This window comes from Scyliorhinus torazame, chromosome 3 (assembly GCF_047496885.1).
Source record: "Scyliorhinus torazame isolate Kashiwa2021f chromosome 3, sScyTor2.1, whole genome shotgun sequence".
NCBI lineage: Eukaryota > Metazoa > Chordata > Chondrichthyes > Carcharhiniformes > Scyliorhinidae > Scyliorhinus > Scyliorhinus torazame.
This window is the reverse complement of record NC_092709.1, coordinates 314091791-314114543: the sequence shown is the minus strand read 5'-3', so window position 1 is coordinate 314114543 and position 22753 is coordinate 314091791. Positions and strand designations below refer to the sequence as shown.

The window sequence follows — 22753 nt, the reverse complement described above, 5'->3', positions numbered from 1 at the left end:
GCTTCCATTGCCAGGCAATGGTGCTACATCAGACTAAAGAGGCCCTACTTATATTAATGTGAATAAATACAATTAATTAATCAGTGGGTTGGGGTTCATTTATGAGGCTGATGTGGTGCCTTCAACTCTGTTGAAATGATAGAAAAGCCTTTTCATCTGAATTATCCAAGGGATAAGATGAAACTTCTTCCCACTGGGTGGGATTTTTAGCTTTAATACTGACATGAGCTGATAGTTAATGTACCTTCTGTAGATATGGCCAGTATGGTTGCAATCAATTCCATTTCCGTGGATACCTCTTGTGGCAAAACTCAACCTGGGGCCACATTAATGTTCTTTTACAACAATCTGTTGCAGGTTTGAGGACTGAGCATCAATCAGCCAAGTGGCCTTTTATCATCCCTGATGGCTTCTTAAATTTAGTCTATCCTGGAACTTGGGCGTAGCTGGCAAAGCCAGCATTTGGTGCCCAGTGCTCTTGACCAATGTCTGCCATTTGGTTTTATGACAATGTCCTTCAGGGAAGGAAATCTGCTGTCCTTATCCATTCTGGCCCACACGAAAATCCAGGTCCACATCAATGTGGTTGACTCTTAAAATACCTTCTGAAATGGTCTAACAAGCCACTCAGTTCAATGGCAATTAGGGATGGACAATAAATGCTGGCCCAGCCAGCGATGCCCACATCCCATGAATGAATTTTTAAAAAAACTAACCCAGGAAAAGGAAGGTACATCGTCAGAGCTCTTATTCCTCACAGCACAATATTGACTTCTAAATGCCATCCAATGTCTCAATTACCTTTATAAACATTTGTACATTAATACTAGTGATTAATATGACCCCACAATAATACAAAGGACAGCGTGATTACATAGATCATAAAGTGCATGTCATATCAGTCCGCTTTCTGATTGTCTGACCACTTGTTTCTAAGGAGACAGCCAAAGTCCCTGCTGCAATTTGCCAGGAGACCTTGCCAGCACACAATCAGAAAACAAGCTGAAAATACACATGAGATCACAAGTGGGGTCGTCAGCACTGTAACCAACCGACCAAAAATACAGGAGTTTTGAAATAACTAGAATCATTAACATTAATTTTAGATTGATTCATCAAATTTAACAAACTCTTTTACAGCAAGTTATTCGGGCTTACAGTATCAAAAATATGCAATTAATCCTGGTACACAGATGATTGTTACAAACTCCTCTGAAGCATTATAAATTCTTGTTAACCAGCCACAGAAACACAATGCAATACATTGTGCCCAGTGGGCCAACATGTGTTGGTAGCTAATACGGCCTCAGCGGTTTGACTTTAATTTTTCTAACTTTAAGAACAAAACTATCGAGGTTCAATTGCATGGTTACTCTTCATCCTGTTATCTGCGCTGCCAATGGTGGCTCGAAACCAACATCTTCCTTCACTAAAACGAAAGGAGAAAGTGCTGAACAGATTGCACATCTAGAAAAACTGACAGTTCTTAAAAGCTGATCGTGTAATCGTGGGAAAAGTGGCTTCTTTTGTTTGCCCCCAGGACGGTCAACATCGTTTCTTTTGGATCAACCTCTCCTCTGCGTAACATCTCCTGCAATCCTATATCGGGTCTTCAATTTCTCATACATCTGCTTCCCCCTGTCAGTGTTGGCCAGACACCAGCTCACTGTGTGATGTTCCTGTGAAATGTCGCTCCTTCCCTGGATCATTCCTGAAATGGCAGAATGTAATTTATGATAGGAATTAGTAGTAGACCATGCGGAATAGGATGAGATTAATTAACCCATGGAGTACTGAGTTTATTAGCAGCTGCTTGCAGTCAAATATGTTTCGTATTAGGGACAGACTTAAAGGCAAAGTCGGGTTAGCTGAAAGCTATTGTAAAACCCATAAAAGATACATAGTTTCACTCCACCTCAGTCAGCCAATAAATACATGACCATTTAATCCTAAGTAATGAACTCAGACATCTGAAATGAATTCAGGTTTTAACACACCAAGTTCAATTTTAACACTCAATTTTACCTTGCATCAAAATGGACCCCAGTGAGCTACAAGCGGAACATGCTATTAGATTGCTTCACAGGGCACTTATTTATTTACACATAAATAGCAACAAATTACAAGAGATGGAACACTACTAGTGCCTGAGGAATGTTAGAGCCCACAAATAGAGCTCTGGAAATTGCTGCACCATTGCAGATTGGAAACCCAATTTCTCATGCTCCCGTGTCCCCCAATCTCTGTGGCTGGGCAGAAAGAAGGTCGGGATTCCCAGGGTGTGAGTTATGGAAAACCAAGGGCTGTTCTCACCCATCTCCCCCCCCCAGTACCCGCCTCTGCGCTTTCAATATCCAAATTGAGACTGATATTGACAGAGACCTGACAGCTAAGTTGTCTACTTCCCATTATCTCTTTACAATCCTGACATGAAGCAACACAATTGAGGGAAACAAAATGGATGTGTGGGGGTGAGATCCCTGTGCTGCGAAGTTAGTGGATTTGCTGGTCCTGCTGGAAATCGCATCCTTGTATATGCGAACACATCACACGTGGGAAGACGACATGCAGGTGAGGCAGAGCGAGTAACCATTAATGAAGGGGAAAGACAACGGAAATAAGAAAGTCTTGGATGTACATCACTTTTTATCACAATGCCCTGACACATCCCAAAGCTCTTCATATACAATAAATTGTTCTTTTTTCAGAGCAATGACGTCTGCTATGTAGGTAGCTGCGCCCAAGACAAATAACCAGCTAATTGGTTTTGAAGCTAGAGACCACAACACTGCAAGAGCATCCTTTGCTTTCTTCAGTAATGCCTTGAACGCCCACCTGAGCCACAGGAACAGGCAGATAGGGTTTCAGTTTGACATTTCCAAAGAGCTGCCCCAGCACTAAATTACATGTTCAAATCCTGCAACTCAGAAATGAGACTGCCCACCCCCTCAACCATGCTGACCCTTGTAGAGTAACAAAAAGAAGCAGCTTTATTTTTCAAATATATTATCACAACGATCTATGGATTGATTCCAGTTCATTGCGAACAATGGAATGTAATTTCATTTGAGTGCCAAAGCTTCTGCAAGGCAATCAAGAAGGGAGATATTTTGTCAACACATCTTTTTCTAAAAAATATAATCAACTTCTGATGTTAAACTTAGGTCAAAGAAAGTGAACAGTTTTCCTCCCTCTTTTTGTACCTCCTCCCCTTTCTGGACGATTAATCCCATGAGCTCTGCTAATCCTCCAGCCCATCACTTGAATGGTCAGTCTTCATGCATGAACATAGGCCGCATTGAGAGCACTAACAACCATGGATAGTTTCACAGCCAAGTTTAATGTTGTCCTGATATGACATCCACGTAAACACACATTTCTAGGCGGGTTTGTTCAACAACATGAATGCGAACATTGACTGATTTTTCCCTCTCTTGCCATCACACATTTGGGTCAAATGTTACACCCCAACCTTAACTTAAATCAGTTAGCTTGACATAGATCAATGAATGGAACTTGAAGAAAGATATTTTCAGTGTCCTCCTGCAGCAATATTCTATTCAAGATGCTTATATATTAGGGATGGGCATTAAATGCTGGCCTAGCCAACGGCATCATATGTAAATCATATGTTTCCAAATCATCAATAATTAAATCCATTTTGCCATCACTCGCTAAACAATTGTACTTTTCACTTACTGAGTGATCAGGTCATTTGTTCGAGACTAAACATGTAATTATTTCTTAATTGGGACATTTGTCATCCAATACCCTACATTATACTCAGCCCCAACTACTTATTTTGTAATTATAAAACCTATAAGGAATCTAAAATGGATTAATTCTGGTTGGATGCAATTTTTTTAGTGGAAGGAAAATGAAAATATCAGCCGTGAAAAGGTTTAGCATTTTAAACAAAATTGGGCAAGGGGAAATGTACTCTCAGATGAGTCATTATGAAACTTTGGCTGCCTCGGCTGGTTGATATTAAAATCCATGCCTCTATTGAAAGAAGAGCAGAGAGTTATTCCAACATCTTATCTAACATCTGTCCCGAAACGAATGCTGACAAGGAAAACATTTTAAAAAAAATCATTCTCAGGATATGGATGTTGCTAAAAAAGCCATGATGCATCACTCCTAACTAGTTACTGTTGAGAAGGTTGTGCTACGCCTTCTTCATGAATAACTGCAAGCTGTAAGGATGCTCTCGTATTAACTTGGCATTCACCTCTAGATTGTCAAATGTTGCTGGAGCAGAATCACTGCAATGTTTATCGACATAGAAGCAATCACTGAGCTTCAATAAATAATCGACTGTGTGAAGCACTTTAGATGATGATACCCTGTACTACATAAATACTAACTCGTTCTTTCGTATATGGTTGGTGATTTTAAAAGGCACGCACCTTAAAAGCATGAACGTGGCATAGTGTTTATAAAAGTGTTTGGAAATTCTTATGATAGCACACAGTATGGGAAAATAGATTGCAGAGCAATGCATCACTCATCACTTGTGTGTGAGCCAATGGAACAGATTTTTTCAAATCTTTGATGCCAGGGCAATAAGCATAGCTTGGGCAGAGTCCAGAGAGGAAAGTCTTGTGGGAAGGATTGCTGACTGGTAACAGAAACTAATGGATTTTCCTTCTATTTAATTGAAAGAAAGATATAAAGGAATCTTAAAGGAGCCCTCGACTCTCCGAGTCCAACATTCTTCTCTGCGCTCTGTCCAAGCGATGCTTAGCACCCGGATGAAACTCAATCCAGCTTATTCACAGTGTACATCAGTGCCACCCTAACCCCCAAGCACTCAGGACTCTGAATTACAGCTCAAAGGATGATTTTACCATCTTTTCAACAGACTGCCAATTTCTCCTTTGCTCTTGGTACTGCACCTTGAATTCCCAACTCAGTGTGGGAGAAACCCAGGGGTTTTCAAAAGCAATCTGCAATGCTGCTAAAATCCTTGGACTCCAACAATTAAATTTACTCTCACCTGAACAGAAGAGAATAGAATGCGCACGGTTGGAGTCGAGATAATGCATCTCCAACACAGATTACATCTATTTTTAAAAACACGATAGAGGAAATAACTAATGTGGTGGTAATAATGTGCAAACCACACCACATATAAAAGACCCACACTGCAGCTGTTGGCCATCTTGTTGTTGGAAGTTTCTCCGAACAGGATTGCTTCTGCCATACTTTTGCCAATGATCGAGCCTGACACAAAATTCCTGATTCAATTCACTGTGCAATTCTTCGCCTGATTGGACCGCCTCCATTATTCTGACTCCTTAACAAAGGTTCCCAGTTAGAAAGTGGCCGATGTGCACATTTTATATAAAATATCTTACCCTTGTATTAATTTAATTATAATATAGCACCTGACAGGAACAGGACTTTCCTCTTAGAATGTGATTAGGATTGGGATTCTGTAATATCAACTGGGATTGATTCCAATAATTGATCTAATTGCGGTGTGATTTCAGGGGAAACAACAAATTAGAAGAATATGCCCTGAACTGGTTGGAGTCTATTTTGTTTTGAGTTGCTGCATCTCTTCCAATATGGAAAAGTCAATAAATGATTGGAAGGCCCTGTTTAGTTCAGTGTAAATAATTGGATACCTCTTTCAAACAACCAGCACAGGCCTGTTGGGTCAAATGACCTCTTTCTGTGCTGCAAGATTCATTGCTTTAAAGATCACCGGCTTTACTTTGAAAGAGTGCAGTCATACTTCTGCAACAAAATGGTGGCAGAAATGATGGCGCAATTTGAAGCCATATCGTGCTGCTTCAACTTGACACTGTTTGAGTGGAATTGCAGTGTGGGGGTTAAGTTAGGCGCAAACAGTGTTCAGAGGGTCAGCTTAATAAGTTCCACTTTTAGAGTTCTCTTTGCTATTCCAATTCTGGGCTCATGTACAACCTGGGTTTTCTTTTCTCTAACATTGGTGGCCTTGCTTTCAACTATCTAGGTCTGGGAAAATCCCTCCATTAACATCTCTGTCTATTCCACCTCCTCCAAGACACTCCTTGAAATTCACTTCTTTGGCCAAACTCCTGATCTCCTATCCTAATGGCCCGGATTTAGTGGTCAGTGGCGAAGGAATGGCGCACACCGTTCACTGTGCTGGCAAGTACACACAATGGTTTTTAGGGATTTTGAGGGCAGACCAGCTCAATCTAGTGTGGTGCCCTCTACAGGGAATCAGTGGCATCTGTGAGCACAGCAAGAAACAAGAAAGGTTGCTCTACCAATCAGATTGAACACTCCTCACTGAGACACACAGGGTGGGATTCCATCCCAGGCTTCAGGACCCCAATGTTGAGATCACATGAAGGTCCTGACCACCCCCCGCAACATGCCAGCTGGTAAAATCTTCCTAGAGTTGGCCTCCTAATTGGCCACCACTGTGTTCACCATCTTTTTGAGGATGTGAGGCTGTCAATGTTGCTGTCCTAATCACAAGGCCATCTGTTCTGCAGCCAGGGCAGTCCAATTGAAAAGGTGGGCGCTGCCGAGGCAGACTGGGGATACGTTCCTGAAATTCAAAAGTAGAGAGGGCCAAAGCTGGTAAGCTCCTCGGAACAAAGAAGAAATCTTCTAGAGGAATCCTTTGTAGCATGGGTAAAGCCTACCATGCCCCCGCCACATCATTGGGTACATAGTCTCTTGCTGTGCCGAAGTTTGTTGCAGGAAGTCATCTCCAGTGAGTTACTGGTTTCTGCACATGGTGGGGGGCAGCTCCAACAGTGAAAAAGTACATGCACTGCACAAAATTGTCTCTTACTGGGCCTTAATCACCTTAATTGACCACACACCCCTGTAAAATTCCCTGGCATCAATAATACGTCAGAGTACTATCCCAACATAGCTCTGTCTTATTTTCCCAAACCCCATCCCTTTAATCTTGACTCCAACCTAGTTAATTTCTGAAGAAATGAGATTCCACACTTGTAAAAATAAATTTTCTGGGCCAGCAAGATTGTTGAGTGATAATTATCACTTCCCCTGTTGTTAAAAGTTCACTTACTCCTAACTTTTGTTGGTGGCTTCAGTGGGAAATAAGTGGCTAAGAACCCCAAATCCATAGTTTTGGGGTGCGGGGCAGGAGATTCCCAGGGGGACTTGACGAAACAAATTCACTCAGAGGGTGGTGAGAATCTGGAATGCACTGCCTGGGAAGGTCGCAGCGTCTTGAAACCTCACAACCTTTAAAAAGGACTTGGATGAGCACTTGAAACACCATCACTTTGAAGGGTATGGGACAAGTACTGGGAAGTGGGATTAGTGCGAGATTTGGGGTAGTTATTGTCGGGGCAGGCTCGATGATCCGAAGGGCCGTTTCTGCGCTGTACGCCTCTATGACATGGACTTCTGCAGTTCAAGAAGGCAGCTCACCACCAGCTTCTCAAGGGCAATTAGGGATGGGCAATAAATGCTGACCCAGCCAGAGAAGTCCAGATCCTTTGAATGAATAAAACCAAAGCTCTCCGGCGAAGTAAGCGCCCTGGGATGTTGACTACTGTAAAAGGTGCTAAAGAAATGCAAGTTGCTCCTTTGAGAGTCTGGACAATCCTGCCCTTGTTGTCAGGCCAACTGGTACTCTGAATTGAGGATTGTGTGCACACACTTGTGCAGGACCCTCTAACTCTTAGGCAGTCGAAACATAAAAGTACCGCCTCCTGCAAATCTGTAGCTGATCTAAGATTTTAGTTCCAATACAGCCACAATGTTATTAATATAGGGGGGAAACGATGATGCTTTAATTAGCACTGGGAAGCAGTGTGTCTTCTGCATTTGTGACATAATGTGTTGCATCTGTTTTCTTGTTGTTTTCTTGATAAAAATAAGCCAATTGTTACAGTCAAACAAAGCTTTGAAGCAAAAATAAATAAAAATGAGCAGAATAATCCAATGATAAACCTTCACACGTGGCTGATTTATTTTTTATTTTGGACCTGGAAGTGGGGGAGGGAGAATTTCTAGTAAAGTGAACACTTAAAGAGTGGTCTAAATTTCAACAACAAAAAATAAATAAAAAGCGACTTTTGTAAGAAAAAAAACATTATTCACAACATTGAGTCCTTTTCACATGCGTTTCCGTCTCTCTCTCTCTCTGTTCACATGAAACAGCTGCAGTTACTGTATCCTCAGGAGCTGCTCAGAAAGCAGCTATTAAAAAGTTTTTTCTGGAACAGATGTCCAGCCGAGCGCTGGGGAATGTGCCAAAAGCTTCGTGTGACTGAGCGTTCCTTCCCCAAATCGCGTGCCTTTGCTCTGCCCTCTGCCCCCAAGTGGCGCCAGCTCTGCTTCCCACACCAGCAGCTGAACATCTGGAGTCTGGGCCTGCACAAACACCAAACACTCTCTCTCTCGAAAAAAAAACCATCCCTCCATTCATCTACTCCACAAACAACACGGTGGCAGGATCAGCGCGTGATTTATTAGGCACTATCGTAAGCTGCAGAGCACAAGAATGCCGAGGGAAGTTCAGTTGGAGTTGAAAAAAAACTCCCATTGTCACAAGAGTGGGAATGAAAGCCTGTCTAAATCACTTAAACGCTCCACACAAATTCACTTTTCCTTTAATTGCAAAGAAAAAAGATTCACCGCTTTAAAAAAAAATAAAAGATGATCCTAAATGCAGACCCGTTTACTTTTAAAAATTATTATTGCAAGTTTTTTTTGGCTTTGAGATGGATCTGAATTGGACGGCTTCACACATGGCCTTGTGTGATCGATTTTGTAGCAATCCGACGAGAGGGTCAGTCACCTTGTCTCAACCTCCAGCAGCCGCCCCCCCCCCCCCCCCCCCCGCCCACACACACACAGTTCAATAACAAACACATGACTGCACTGTATTGAAATGTTGCACTTCACCAGAACTCTGTAAAAGGCTCATCCTGAAATACAGCGTGCAGACACATAAACAGGGAAAGGACAACACTCAATAAGGCCCGGAGAGGGGGGGGGGGGGGGGCGAACCCAGAGTCCTTGTCGCTTATGCCATGTTGGGGGGGGGGGGGCTGTTTAAGCCATGGGAGCATCAGGCAAGAGGGCGCGACTTCACCTTCATGCAGCGCCCATGTGTGTGTGTTGGGTGAAGGATTAGAGGGTTTATTCTGGTGTGGGAGGGAGGGAAAGAGCGCCTCCTGCTTTGAAGTGGAAGCTCACCTTTCTCTTTTTTGATCGGCCCTCTGCCTGCAATGTCTTGGTGCATTGCTCCACACACTCGGAGAAGCTCATGTTGCTGTGATCGGAGCTGTAATCGAGGTCAGCCAGCGTGGCCAAGGACAGGATGTAATTACACGCTATCCTCAGGATAGCCAACTTCGACAGCTTCTGTCCGTACGAATAGCAAGGGACCTGCGGAGAGGCACCCAGATGCATTGGAAGTGAAATGCTAGATGAATAAGTCTGACACAGCATGCACGCAAACATCTATAATAGTTATACACAACCCCCACACATATATGTAGAAATCCGGGGGCAGTGATATCCACACACACACACACTGGATAACACACTAGATTATATAGTGCTAAATGACAGCGGTATATCGCCTAACACTGGTTAGCTTGTGGGAAGCGTAGCAATGTGTTTTACCGCATTGCTGAGGTGGCTTGACTTTCTGAAGTTTACTTGGACACGCGCAGCAATGCCAAGGTTCAGCTGATATACCGGGTTGTATATTGACAATTTGTGATAAGGTTGGGCCAAGCTCGGGCGCTAGTGGTTTTGTGGAAGTTAAAACACCAACACGTGCAATAAAGCCCGGGCTCCTGTCCAATCTCCCAATCGGCAATGCTGCTTGCTGCACCTCATTCTGAACTCAGTTTGTGCAAGCTTTCTGCAATCTGCTCCGTGACCTCTCCCTCGCAGAGAAGTATTTGTAAACATGTACACAAACTCAGCCCCCGCCAGCTCGCTTCGTTATATAACTCCGATGCCAATTTGAGCGGAACATATGAAACGTGTTCTCCCCCCCCCCCAACTAGCTACTACTTTAACCGTATTAAGTGTGCCCCCCCCCCCCCCAGTAGCAGCCTTTTATTTCGTCAATGCAGCAAGGCTGGGCAGACTGTTGTATCGATGCTCGGCTAACTCACCAGATTCGGACTCTGTAAATACTATAAATTCGTTTTAATTGTTGACAAGCAATGGCAGACTCGGTATTAAAGGGGTTTACTGTCTTGTACTGGGGGATTGGGTCAGAGTGAGAAGGAATTGCTAACATGTGAGTGAGTGTGAACGTGAGTGTGAATGAGTGTGCGTGAACATGTGCGTGTGTATGAGTGCATGTACTTGTGTGTGGAGTGAATGAGAGTGTGAATACGTATGTCTGAGCCTGTGTGAATATGTATGTGAGTGATTGTGCATTTGCGTGTTTGTGCGTGAACCTGAGTGCGAGTGTGAGACTGAGTGCGTGTGAGTCGGTATGTGAGAGAATGAGTGCGTGTGTGATATGCATATGTGTGTGAATATGTGTTTGTGTGTATGTGCATGTGTGCATGTATCTGTATGTGTGCGTATGTTTATGCATGTGCATATGCGTGTGTGAATGTGTGTTTACGTGTCTGTATGTGCACGTGTGGATGCGTGTGGATGCGTGAATGCATGTGTGTGTTTCTGTGTGAATGTGTGTGTCTGCATATGTGTGAATGTGTATGTGGATATGTGTGTGTAAGTATGTATATGCGTGTGCACCACTGTATCTGTTCAAAGTGTTTGCGGACCACAGTAACTTTCACTTTCTCTACATCATGTGGAGAATGGGTGACAGACAAATGCCGTTGTTGTAAATGTGTCTTGTGTGTGCATTAACTCTCGGACTGCTGAGGGCAGCTGGGCTCTGGATATTAATTTTAGGAACATAACTCTGCTCATTGTAATCAATATTTACACTGAGATAAGATGGAGTATTAACGCTGTATTGCTTCTAAACAGAATAACTAATAGCGTCTTTCCTTCGACCTTTTATTTAGCAGGGGCTTGCAAATGAATGATTTCTAAAGCACAATGTGGTGCTGCTGCAAATGGGGTGAGATTGGCACTGTGTTGCCCCAGTTTAAACTGTACCTGCTTCCTCAGAGCTTCGAAGGCTGCGCTGATGGTGTGGACCCTGGTCCTTTCCCGGGCATTCGCCAGCAGCCTCCGGGTCTGCTGGATGGCTCTGATCTCGGTGGACACGCCGGCAGAGTCTGCCGGCCGCTTCCTGGGCGACGGGCTGTAGGTTGGCTGCGGGTGGTGGGCGGGGTAGGCGCCCTCGGAGGGGCGCGGGCACAGCAAGATGCGGGGCTGGAGGAGGCTGGGCTGCTCGGCCAGCGCCGGGGGCTCGCCGGGGGGGCGAGGGAACTTCCTCCTGCCCGGGGCCGCCGAGCCGGGGGGGCTGAGCGGGGCCGCCTCCCCTGCCGAGGGCACCCCCTCGGCAGCCCCAGGGCCCCGGCTGCCGCCCGCTGCCTGCTGCCAGGCGGCGCTGCTGCCGCTCAGTCGGGCGATCAAAGGATCGGGCAGCCGCTCCTCCTCACCTCGGCAAACTTTCTGCAATATCCCGCGGTGCCTGATAACCTCCCGGTTCTTCCGTTTCAGCCTCTTGATGGTGCCGATCCCCTTGACACACAGTTTCTTCCACTCGGCTTCATTCACACTCTCCGAGGTCCTCATTACCATGAGTTTGTGATTTGAATATCCTGCCCAGAGTGTTTGGAGCCCCTCACTGCTGTGTGAGTGTGTGTGTGAACAACCCTCCTTCTCCGCAGCTATAGCAACCGCTCTGTAGCAATGCCTCTAGTGATGCGAGAATGTCATCTCAAGTCATTGCTCTCTGCCTTGCCAACATTTTTTTTTTCACCAACGCACTCGACAATCCCATCTGTGTTTGTTTAGCTTCAGCTTACACAGAAGCCCCTGTTAAGTTAGATCAGTCATCGCGATGCCTGTTGAAAGTGGGGGTGGGGATTGGGGTGGGGGTGGAGAGAGTCTTGGCTCCGGCACATCACACCACCAGAGCTGGATTTGAACCCGCCAAACACCATCAAGGTTGGAGTGCAAAATCTTCTGCCCTTTACCAAACCCATCCAGACCATGATTTAACTACAGAAGATTACTCTTGGACAGCACGGTGGCACAGTGGTTAGCACTGTAGCTTCAGGGTCCCTGATTCGATTCCCGGCTTGGGTCACTGTCTGCACGTTCTCTCTGTGTGTGCGTGGATTTCCTCCGGGTGCTCCGGTTTCCTCCCACAGTCCAAAGATGTGCAGGTTATCCAAATGGTGGATTGGCCATGCTAAATTGCCCCTAGTGTCCAAAATTGCCCTTAGTGTCCAAAGTTGCCCTTAGAGTTGGGTGGGGTTACTGGGTGGAGGTGTGGGCTTTGGTAGGGTGCTCTTTCCAAGAGCCGGTTCAGACTCGATGGGCCGAATGGCCTCCTGCACTGTAAATTCTATGAAATCTATGGATGGGGTGTGTAGAAGGCCAGTGTAGATCAGAATTGGTGCAATTCATGGCAATTAGCTGTTTCTTGTCTCAGTTAACCCGCTATATCCCACAGTTAAACAGAAACTGCATGTTGAAATCCCTCCGATCAGGGTTTCGCCTCCTGACACAGCACCAAAGGGGCACCTATCTAAGTCACAAATGACACCCTCTGTGTATGTGCCCAAGGTTATCCATCCTTCCTCATCATTCTCAATTTGGGCAGCACGGTAGCACAGTGGTTAGCACAGTTGCTTCACAGCTCCAGGGTCCCAGGTTCGATTCCGGTTTGGGTCACTGTCTGTGCGGAGTCTGCATGTTCTCCCCATGTCTGCGTGGGTTTCCTCCGGGTGCTCCAGTTTCCTCCCACAGTCCAAAGATGTGCAGGTTTGCCATGATAAATTGCCCTTAGTGTCTAAAAACAGGTTGGGTTATGGTGATCGGGTGGAGGCGTGGGCTTAAGTGGGGTGCTCTTTCCAAGGGTGGTGCAAACTCAATGGGCAAAATGGCCTCCTTCTGCACTGTAAATTCTATGATTCAATCTATGGCATTTCACACGGCTGAGCACGCCCTCCTCCTTCAATGCCCCTGTCACCCAGGGGCACTGTCCTTCCCTGGTCCAGTCTTAGCTATCTAATCGGAGCCAGATACTCACTTGCACATGCTTCTCTTCTCACTCTTGCACCGTTGCCTCTGCTATCCCCCAAGGTACTCTCCTTGCCCCTACCCCACTATTTCTCATCCACTTGTTGTCCCTCACTCACACCATAGTTAAACATGCTGCCATGTACACTGATGACAGCCACCTCTCTCCACTACTGCACTGTTAGTAAATGCTCAGATCGGTTGTCCGGCATCCAACACCAGATGATCCGACATTTCCTCCAATGAATGATTGGGAACACTGAATCCTGCCACTCAATCCCTTAATCCCTGAACACTTAATCCCTGCCACAAACTCCCTGATCAGGCACTCCAACCCTCTCATTGCGACTAAAACAGATTATCTGCAACTTGGATGTTAAATTTGATCTCAAGATGATCTTCTGACCATATATTTGCACCATCAATAAGGCAGGCCTATTTCCATTGCCCTTGACCTCATCCAACTCTACTTGTTTCCACCCTGTCATATTGCACAACTCTGACCTTGCCTCACCTCATCTACGGTAGGAAGCCTCATTCATCTGTAGACTATCCATAGAATCCCTACAGTGCAGAAGGAAGCCATTTGGCCCATTGAGCATGCAACAATCCCCTGAAATAGCACCCTACCTAGACCAATTCCCCTGCCATATCCCATAACCCCACCTAACCTGCACATCTTTGGACTGGGGGAGGAAACCAGAACACCTGGAGGAAACGCACGCAAACACAGGGAGAAAATGCAAATACCACACAGTGACCCAAAGCCAGAATCGAACCCAGCACCCTGCTGCGGCAAGGCAACCGTCCTAACCACTGTGCCACCGTGCCGCCCATTACTGAAGGCACTTCAATAGTAAATATGTGTACAATTGTGTTTTTAAATGTTTCCAATTAAAGGCAATTTAGTCTGGCCAATCCACCTACCCTGCACACCATTGGGTTGTGGGGATGATACCCATGCAGACATGGGGAGAATGTGTAAACTCCACACGGACAGTGACCCGGGCCGGGATCGAATCCAGGTCCTCGGTGCCGTGAGGCAGCAATGCTAACCACTGCACCACTGTGCCGCCCTTGTGTACAATTGTTTCATGGAATTTCATGAAAGTTTGATGAGGTAGATAGAGGAAAATTATTTCCACTAGTTGGGGAGTCCAGGCTTGGGTACATAGTCTAAAAATTAAAGCCAAATATTTCAGGGGTGAAATTAAGAAACATTTGTTCCTGTAAAGAGTAATAGAAATTTGGCATTCACTCCCACTAATGGCAATTGATGTTTGGTTCAATTTTATAACTGAAATTGATAGGTAGTAAGGATGTGGGACATAGTGGGTATATGGATTTTGGTCATAGATCAACTATTGAATGGCATGGAACAGGCTTGATGGACTAAATGAGCTACTTCTGTTCCTATGTGGATATGTTCCTGTACTGCTAGGAAACATTGGGAAAACAGACTACAAAGATCAACTGGCCCACGTCAGTGCTTATGCCAAACACCAGCCCCCTCCATCCCTCTTCGTGTTCAAGCATCACCTTCAAATCCTTCTTCCCTCATCATTTCAGTGGATTTTTTTTAGACATGCCCATTATTATACACAATAAATACAAGATTTAAATTTCTGTGATGTTCATGTTGTAGCTCTGTAACACAAAGCATGACATTCAACTTTGATGGTCGCACAAAAGCTGTGCTGGTGGCGTTATACCACAACTGATTTCCTTTTGTTTGGAAGAAAGTATATTTAATTCCCCCAGTAATGTAGGGAAATACCTCCTAATTAGAAATTCCTTGACTATCTGCCTTGAACCCGCACACCCATGACCCCCACACATAAAACCTCAAAATCAACAACCTCCATACCTACAACTTTGACAACCACAATCACCTCAACTACAGCTCCCATAGACAAGGATGATAGGTAAACGTGTGATGGAACCAGGGGTAGCCTTTAAAGAAGAGTTCGTTCAGGTACAGTCGAGGTACATTCCCAGGACGAGGAAAGGTAGGGCAAGAAACATCAGTGCACCCTGGATGACAAAAGTGATAGATATCAAGATGAAGCAGAAAAAGAGTGTGTCTGGCACATGCCAGCTTGCTAAGACATGTCAGAACCAGGCTGAATACAAAAAAACTGAGAGGGAAAGTGAAAAACAAAAGCAAAGAGGAAAATAGAGAGAATTATCAAAGGGAATCCAAAGGACAGGACAGGTTGAGAAAAGATAAAAAGGCATGAAGGATCCTGGACTACATAAACAGCGGGAAGGTATGTTAAACTTCTGTAATACACTGGGTTCGGTCTCAACTGGAGTATTGTGTTCTATTCTGGGCTGCGTGCTTTAGGAAGGATGTAAAGGCACTGGAGAGGGTGCAGGTAAGATTCACGTAAATGGGTCCAGGAATGCAATTCTGGTCCATGGATGTGTGGGTATTTCATGAGGTAATAATGGTTCGTTGTGGTGACTAGGTATGTCGGTTTTGCAAGTCTCACATTCCCTCATGAATGTTTCGACATCATGATTCAACCCTGACCAGTATACTGTTACTCTAGCTAGCCAGTTTCCTGGTTCGAGCTATCTCCATATGAACTTGGTGCAATTGTTGTGGAATATCAGGTCGAAGGGATTCGGGAATAGGGACTTGCTTCCCTATGCGATGTTCCGCGTTCATCTCTAAAAGGCCAAGATGGTTTTAGAACCTCTGGAACATCCTGAAAGTACTCTGACTACAAGCCAATCATGATCTTCCATAATTTGGAGGGATCTCGGGGTACAAACTGAATGGAGGGAAAAGCGAGGTTTTCCCAGTGAATGAACTGGGACAGCGGGCTAATTTAGGGAGGGTGCCATTTACGGTAGCATGGGGTAGATTCAGCTATTTGGGGATCCAGGTAACAAGGGAATGGATGGTAGAGGAGGCCAGGGGAGACCATAGGAGGTGAGATACACTGCACTTAACGCTGGCGGGGAGGGTCCAAGTGGTGAAAATGAATATTCTGCCGAGGTTCTTGTTTATTTTTCAGGCTCTCCCGATCTTTATACCAAAGGCCTTATCTCGGAAATTGGACATGATTATTTCGGATTTTGTATGGGTGGGGAAGGTGCCGAGGGTGGGGAGGACCCTGCTATTGAGAGAGATGCAGCAATGGGGGTTGGTGTTGCCGAACCTGCTTCATTATTACTGGGGGGCGAATGTGGATAAGGTGCGGCAATGGTGGGAAGGAGTAGAGTGGGTTAGGATGGAGCAGGAATCTTGTAAGGGGTCTATTTTGAGGGCTATGGTGACGGCAGCATTGCCAATGGCTCCGAGTAGGTATTCAGGGAGCCCGGTGGTGCAGTCCACGCTGAAGATATGGAATCAGCTGAGGAGGCATTTTAGGGTGGAGGGGATGTCGGTGTTAATGCCGCTGTGCGAGAATCATGGGTTTGAGTCAGGGGGATGGATAGTGTGTACAGGAGGTGGAGGGAAGTGGGGCTGGTCAAGGTGAGGGATCTGAATTTGGAGGCAGGGTTCACTAGTCTGGAGGAGCTATGGGAGAGGGTAGAGCTGCCGAGGGACAGTGAGTTCAGATATCTGCAGGCTAGGGACGTTGTGCGAAAGGTCTGGAGGGGGTTTCCTAGGTTGCCGAGATACACCCTGCTGAAGCGACTGCTGTTTCCGGATGTGGAAGGGGAGGGAAGAATTGGGGATATATCTAAATGGCTGGGGGAGCAGGGAGGCGAATGGGTGGTGAAGATCAAGGAGAAATGGGAAGCGGAGAACAACTGGGGAGTATGGAGTGAGGCACTGCGAAGGGTAAACGGTTCCTCCTGCTGTGCAAGGATGAGCCTGATACAGTTTAAGGTGGTGCACAGGTTGCATATGACTCGGGCGAGGATCAGTGGGTTCTTTCAGGGGGTAGCAGATGAGTGTGAGAGGTGTGGGCGGGGGCCAGTGAATCACGCGCACATGTTTTGGGGTTGGAAAGATTCTGGGCAGGCGTGTTCGCGGTCTCAGCCAAGATAGTGGAGGAGGGAGTGGACCCTTCGGTGGCAATATTTGGGGAAAGGGGGGGAGGGTGAAAAGGGGAAAACATTGTTCGGACTGTACAGTTGATTACTGGGAAGTATGTTTCCCGGGATGTTTATTTGCTGTAACCTGTTTTGATACATGTTTGTAATAAAATACATTCTAAAAATTGATCTTCCATAATTGTTGCAATATGGGATCACTGAACATTTCTTGTTGCAGCTGCTGACATTTATACTGCCCGAAACCCGTGAGGTATCGATGAGATCGACTTCCAGACCTAAGAAAATATCTGCAGTTTTGAAAAGGTTGGGCAAATGACTTAAAGTATCAGATGTGATGATGGAACTACCAGGCTTGTAGCGAATGTCGCAGTTGTAGCCTTGTGTATTGATGAGTAGGAGCTGTAATCTGCGTGGCGCACAAGTTAACACTTTACACTAGATCATCTCGAGTGGTTTGTTGTCAATTTCCCTTTTCCCAAATAGATACTTGTGGTAGTGTTGGATTCCAAATGCCAAGGCTAATGCTTTCTGTTCAGTATTCAAATGTTGCCTTGGCTGTTGGCAGGCTCTTGGAAGCAAAAACAATCAACTTCCCTTTTTGTAGGATGGACCCTCCAAGGCTATTTATTGATACATCATCCTCCAGTGTAGTTTCCTCAGCTGGTTCAAAGAATTGAAGTGGTAATAACCCTTCGGCAATGACTTCTTGAGCTCATCAAACATGTTTTGAAGTTCTCGAAGCTTCCTTTGCAAAATTCGGTCTGTGTGATTGTATGGCCTACCGCTCCTTGTTCGTATGAAAGAAACTTTAGCAATGTTGAACGTCACTTTTATCTTATAGGTTAAGAATTGCGCTATTGTCCTCCAGTTTTCTGGGATCAGGACTGATGCCACTGTCTGAATACATTGACCTAAAAATGTTGATCTGTTGTAACATTAATGCTGCATTTCAGGAAATTGAACATGTGGTTGTTTGGCACCTTTAAGGGGGCGGGCTCCACAGATGACGTGACCAGCTTGGGACCAATCGCATGGGAGTCAGTGAATCCTGGTAAATGGGAATTTGCATGGGGCCCTGGGAGCAGGACACCGGGCAATGTGAACCAGGAAGCTGAAGTGTAAAGACCTGCTGTATAGTGTTCTGTGCCTGTTATCTAACTGCCTTTACCTTTCACCAATAAACCCCTTCGTTTACTGCTGGAACCCTCCTGTGTATGTCTCGAGCTACCGCACAGGCAACGTAAAACAAGTTGATCATTTTCTTCCATAGCAGGGTAAGGCGTTAAATAAATAATAATCTCACATGACAGTTTTTCCCCTGAAAGGTAGCTGGTCTGATCCCCCCCCCCCCCCCCCCCCCCAAGAAAGGGAAATTGTATGATAAGATATGCGGTGGAATACTCCATTCCTGAGACTAAGTGTAGATGCCGGGGTAGGGTTCGTGGACCTCCACAACAACAAACTGCTCCATACCTGGACCGATTCAGCGACCGTTGAGGGGCTAGCGTCGGCGCTACGTGGAACACAATCGATTCCAATGAGAAACGGATCGAAATTCAATATTGATAGTCGGGAGGCTGACAAGCTGCAGCCGGCTGTACACACTTCACTCCCCATTCACACTCATCCCAGCCAACAAGATGGCACGCCCATCCGACTGATAGGTCAGCTGGGGCCAGAGGGCACCTGGGGGGGTGGCATGGGGGGGACATCCATACAACCTGTGGCCCTATATTCACACTGGACAGTCAGCGGCATGCACTGCTGCACGGCTGCCTGGAAGGCTGCGGCAATGGTGTTCCATGCCTGTCCACTCCGACCCCACAGCCCATATCCTGGCCAACCCCCTGCTACTACCCCGGCACTGGCAGAAGCCCCCCGGCCAGCGGCACAACTGTCAGCAAACTATGGTGATGTTGGACACTCTCCGTACCCCCTCTCTCTCCCTCAGCAGCCACAGTGTTTGTTTCACGATTTTTAAAGTGAAACTCGCCGCCGGGAATTCCCCCAGTGGAGGCAGAGAATCGCGGAAGCCCCGGAGAATACCGGGTCAGGTGTGCTAATGACATGCGATGACGTTTACTGTCCGTGTGTTCTGGAATGCATTGATGCTCCTGTCGAAGCACTGGAGAATTGCAATTTGGCGTGAAACCGGCACCCGCCGTGATTTCGGCATCAAAATCGATTCTCCGCCCAATCGCATTTCCCAATCCGGCGTCGGCTGACAGAGAATCCTGCCCATGGAATCTCATGGGAAATCATTATATTTCTTGGTAAATCTGTACAAGTACATTACAATCATTAGTTATCATTTAGCCTGGGGGTGGGGCGGGGTTTAGTGTCAGAAGTTATATATCCTGTGTGGGTGACGAGCTGCTGTAAAAGCATTTTCCATATGCTCCCATGGTATTTTGTAACAGATGGTGACTTGGAATGCTCGATCAGAAGTTCAACGCAAATGCATAAATTTAATGGTTTAGATTTAACTGCTACAGTTGCCAACGATGGTTCAGTGATGCTCTTGCCTTAGAGTCAGAGAAGTTGGGGGTTCAAGCCCCAGTCCAGACACTTTCTTTCAAAATTATTCATGATATGTCCAAGGACCAATCCCACCTCCCGGAAACACCAGCCACGTACTTAGGATGTCAGAGTGCCGACTGCCAAAGCAAATCTCCTTCGTCCAGCTCTGGGAAGGCTTCCGAACAAGGGGAGGACAAAGGAAGCATTTCAAAGGCACCCTGAAGTCTTAGCTTTAGAAATGCAACATAGACGTCAATGCCTGGGAGACCCTTGCTCAGAAGAGACCTACTCGGAGACCTGATTGAAGGGACACAATTTTTCGAGGACACCCGACAGCAAGAGGAGGCCCGGGAAAGGAGACTGAGAAAGGAATACCAGTGACCTGGAGTCCAAGGACCGATCCCACCTCCCAGAAACACCTGCCAAGCGCGCGGTCGAAGATGTGGCTCGGGGATCGTGCTCATCAGCCGTGCAAGAATTCACAGAACCCACGGCCAGTAACATGGAGTTTCTTAGGTGGACAATCAGACTCGTCAGCGAGTGATCGCCGAATTGCTGTTTGCTAAATGTTTCTGTGAGTAGATTGACTGCTATGTTTCCTACATTGCAACAACCCTCCAAAAGCACCTCATTGACTGTAAGGTTCTTGGGGACAGGGTCTGAGGCTGTGAAATAAATGCCGGCCTTTCGTTTAACCTCTGACAGCGAACAATTCTGACTTTTGTCAGTAAATATGGATCATTGAGCATGGCCATCTAGAGGAAGTGGGGGCGATATATGATTTCAAGAAAGGAAATTGTATGGGCCCTTGAGGGAAATAAACGTCATGGGCTGGATTCTCCGCAGCCCTGCCCCAAAATCGCATTCGGCGCGAGGGCGGAGAATCCCCGTTCACCCGCGCGCGATTTACGTGGCGCGGCTAGGGGGCCATTGTCAGAGGCTCCCCACGATTCTCCAGGCAAAACCTGGCCGAGTTACCGACAGCGTGGTTCTCACCACGTATTGGCCGTTGGGAACCTCGGGTGGCGGCTGCGGACTCAGTCCGCGGCCGCCCTGGTGGGGGGCGGGGGAATTGACCACCGGGGGGGGGCCTCATGGGTGGCCAGGGCAGCGATCGGGCAGCTTGGATCCGCGGGCATGCACCATCTCGGGGGGCCCTACTTTTCGGAACTGCCTCCTCGGTCCGAATCTGCAAAGGTATGCATGCATTTCAATTAAATGTTCATTTATCAGCTAGCTTTGTTTCTGAATTCTGCTCAACAATGTTGGTTTCTCAAAATATATGGGCTAGCAAAACCTAAGACATAACATGGAAGATTCCAGTTAGGGCACAAAATGGCCATTGCCCCAGTTCTCTCATGTACAGCAAAGTATCTTGAGCATTAGCCCAACCATATCAGATTCCACAATATTGAATAATATACATAATTTTGGACTTCCGGTGACGGCAGGCGGGAGGCAGCCGCGCGTTGGAGGGTTCCCGTTCGGGAACGGCATTGTCAGGGGTTAGCGCCCGGTCCTAGGGCCAGCGAAGGCAGTAAAAGTCGGGAGACAGCACAGAGGAGGGGAATGTCGAAGACCAGCAAAAAAACGGGCGTGTAAAAAGCGTCTGAAAGTCTGCGGGGAGTGGAAAGGTCACCGCGAGGTCAGTAAAGAAAATGGAGGCTGGAGCACCAGGGGAGGCCGCATTGCTTACGGCTGAAGAAATAACTAAGGTGATGGCTGCGGAGTTCGAAAGGCAGTTTGCAAAATGCATGGAGACGGTGAGGAGGGAGGTTTTGAGTGCGCTGGTGGAGGAGGCTATTTCCCCGGTGATGACGGCGGTGGCGAGCGCAGTGGCGGAGGTGCGAGAGCAAGGTGAGGCGCTGAAGGAAGTGGAAGAGACATTATTGCAGCACGGTGATCAACTTGCCTCGATGGGGAAGGAGATGCGGAAGGTGATGGACATTAACAAGGATCTGCGAGGAAAAATGGAAGACCTGGAAAACAGATCCAGGCGACAGAATGTGAGGATTGTGGGGCTGCCCGAAGGAGTTGAAGGACCGAAGCCGACTGAGTACTTTGCCGCGACGCTGGCAAAATTATTGGGGGAGGGGGAGGATCCCTCCCGATATGAACTGGATCAGGCTCATCGATCGTGGAGGCCTGTACCAATGGCGAGTGAGCCGCCAAGGGCAGTGACTCTGCTTCCGTAGGTACAGTGTGAAGGAGAAGGTCCTGAGCTGGGCCAAGCAGAAGCGGGTGGTGCAGTGGGCTGGAGCTGGTATACGTGTATACCAGGACTTTACGGTAGAGCTGGCGAGGAGGCGGGCTGCCTTCAACCGGGTGAAGAGGGCACTGTACATTAACAAGGTGCGGTGCGGCATTGTATATCCAGCGAAGCTGAGGGTGACTTACAAGCTCAAGGACTTTTATTTTGGAACGGCGGAAGCAGCGAAGGAGTTTGCGAAGGCAGAAGGACTGTGGCAGAACTGACAAATTGAGAAATGGCCATGTGTCGATGTAACTTCATGACTGTATTTTCTTCTTTTTTGTTTCACTGCGTGCGGGTGTAGGGGCTAAAGGAGCCAATGTTGTATATATTTGGACAAGGGAAGGGATGGGACTTTCACTCGAAATGAGGGCTCTTTGGGGTGTGATGCACAATCAATACTCTCGAGACAAAGAGGAGTCATATCTAATCGGCTTTAATCAGCTAGAACTGTACCCAGCAGCGGTGATACAGAAAGTGAAGGCTGCTGGGATGGCATCGGTTCTTATACCCCACCTCTCAGGGCGGGACTATGTACATTATCCAATCGTAGATCCCTCGGTCTAGCCAATAGTCATTCACCTCTCAGCTACTGCAATACCTGGTATTACCACAGGGTGTAGGTGGATATGCGGGGTGTGTGTGCTAAAAGGGGATCTCTGGGCTTTCCTTGGGCCGGGCAAGGGGGAAAGGGACCTGGGCGGGGGCCTCCATGCTGGCCGGTTTAAGCCGGCCAGTGAACGGGAATGAGGTGGGGGGAGGGGCTGCGGCCATCGGAGCCTGGCAGAACAGGGTCCGAGTGGTCTAGCCGGGGTGGAAAGTTGGGGGGAAGGA

At 46.9% G+C, this 22753-nt stretch overlaps 1 protein-coding gene and 1 long non-coding RNA gene across 4 annotated transcripts in view; one reads left to right on the top strand and one right to left on the bottom strand.

The window, feature by feature from the left end:
- Nucleotides 1-786: 786 nt before the first annotated feature.
- Nucleotides 787-11890, bottom strand: atoh8 (atonal bHLH transcription factor 8). The gene is made up of 3 exons (XM_072497563.1): nucleotides 11092-11890; nucleotides 9187-9378; nucleotides 787-1711 (listed from the first exon to the last, which is right to left on the bottom strand). Exons 1-3 carry the CDS (start codon nucleotides 11680-11682, stop codon nucleotides 1706-1708), a joined length of 789 nt encoding a protein of 262 aa, XP_072353664.1. The 5' UTR covers nucleotides 11683-11890; the 3' UTR covers nucleotides 787-1705.
- The window catches only part of LOC140409241 (uncharacterized), an 82969-nt gene continuing 70037 nt past the window's right edge, over nucleotides 9822-22753 (top strand). For 2 of the 3 annotated variants that reach the window (XR_011940311.1, XR_011940309.1), the window contains exons 1-2: nucleotides 10077-10135; nucleotides 17366-17451. This is a non-coding gene — a long non-coding RNA (uncharacterized lncRNA). Of the gene's footprint in view, nucleotides 9899-10076; nucleotides 10136-17365; nucleotides 17452-22753 lie in introns of those variants that run through there. The other variant, XR_011940310.1, reaches the window with a different exon arrangement.

What these genes read in the sequence shown, in the direction of transcription:
- atoh8 (XM_072497563.1), bottom strand. Translation starts at nt 11,682, where the DNA reads ATGGTAATGAGGACCTCGGAGAGTGTGAATGAAGCCGAGTGGAAGAAA. An exon ending in TCGAAGCTCTGAGGAAGCAG is followed by an intron (nt 9,379 to 11,091) that starts GTACAGTTTAAA and finishes GCCTCTCCGCAG; the next exon opens with GTCCCTTGCTATTCGTACGG.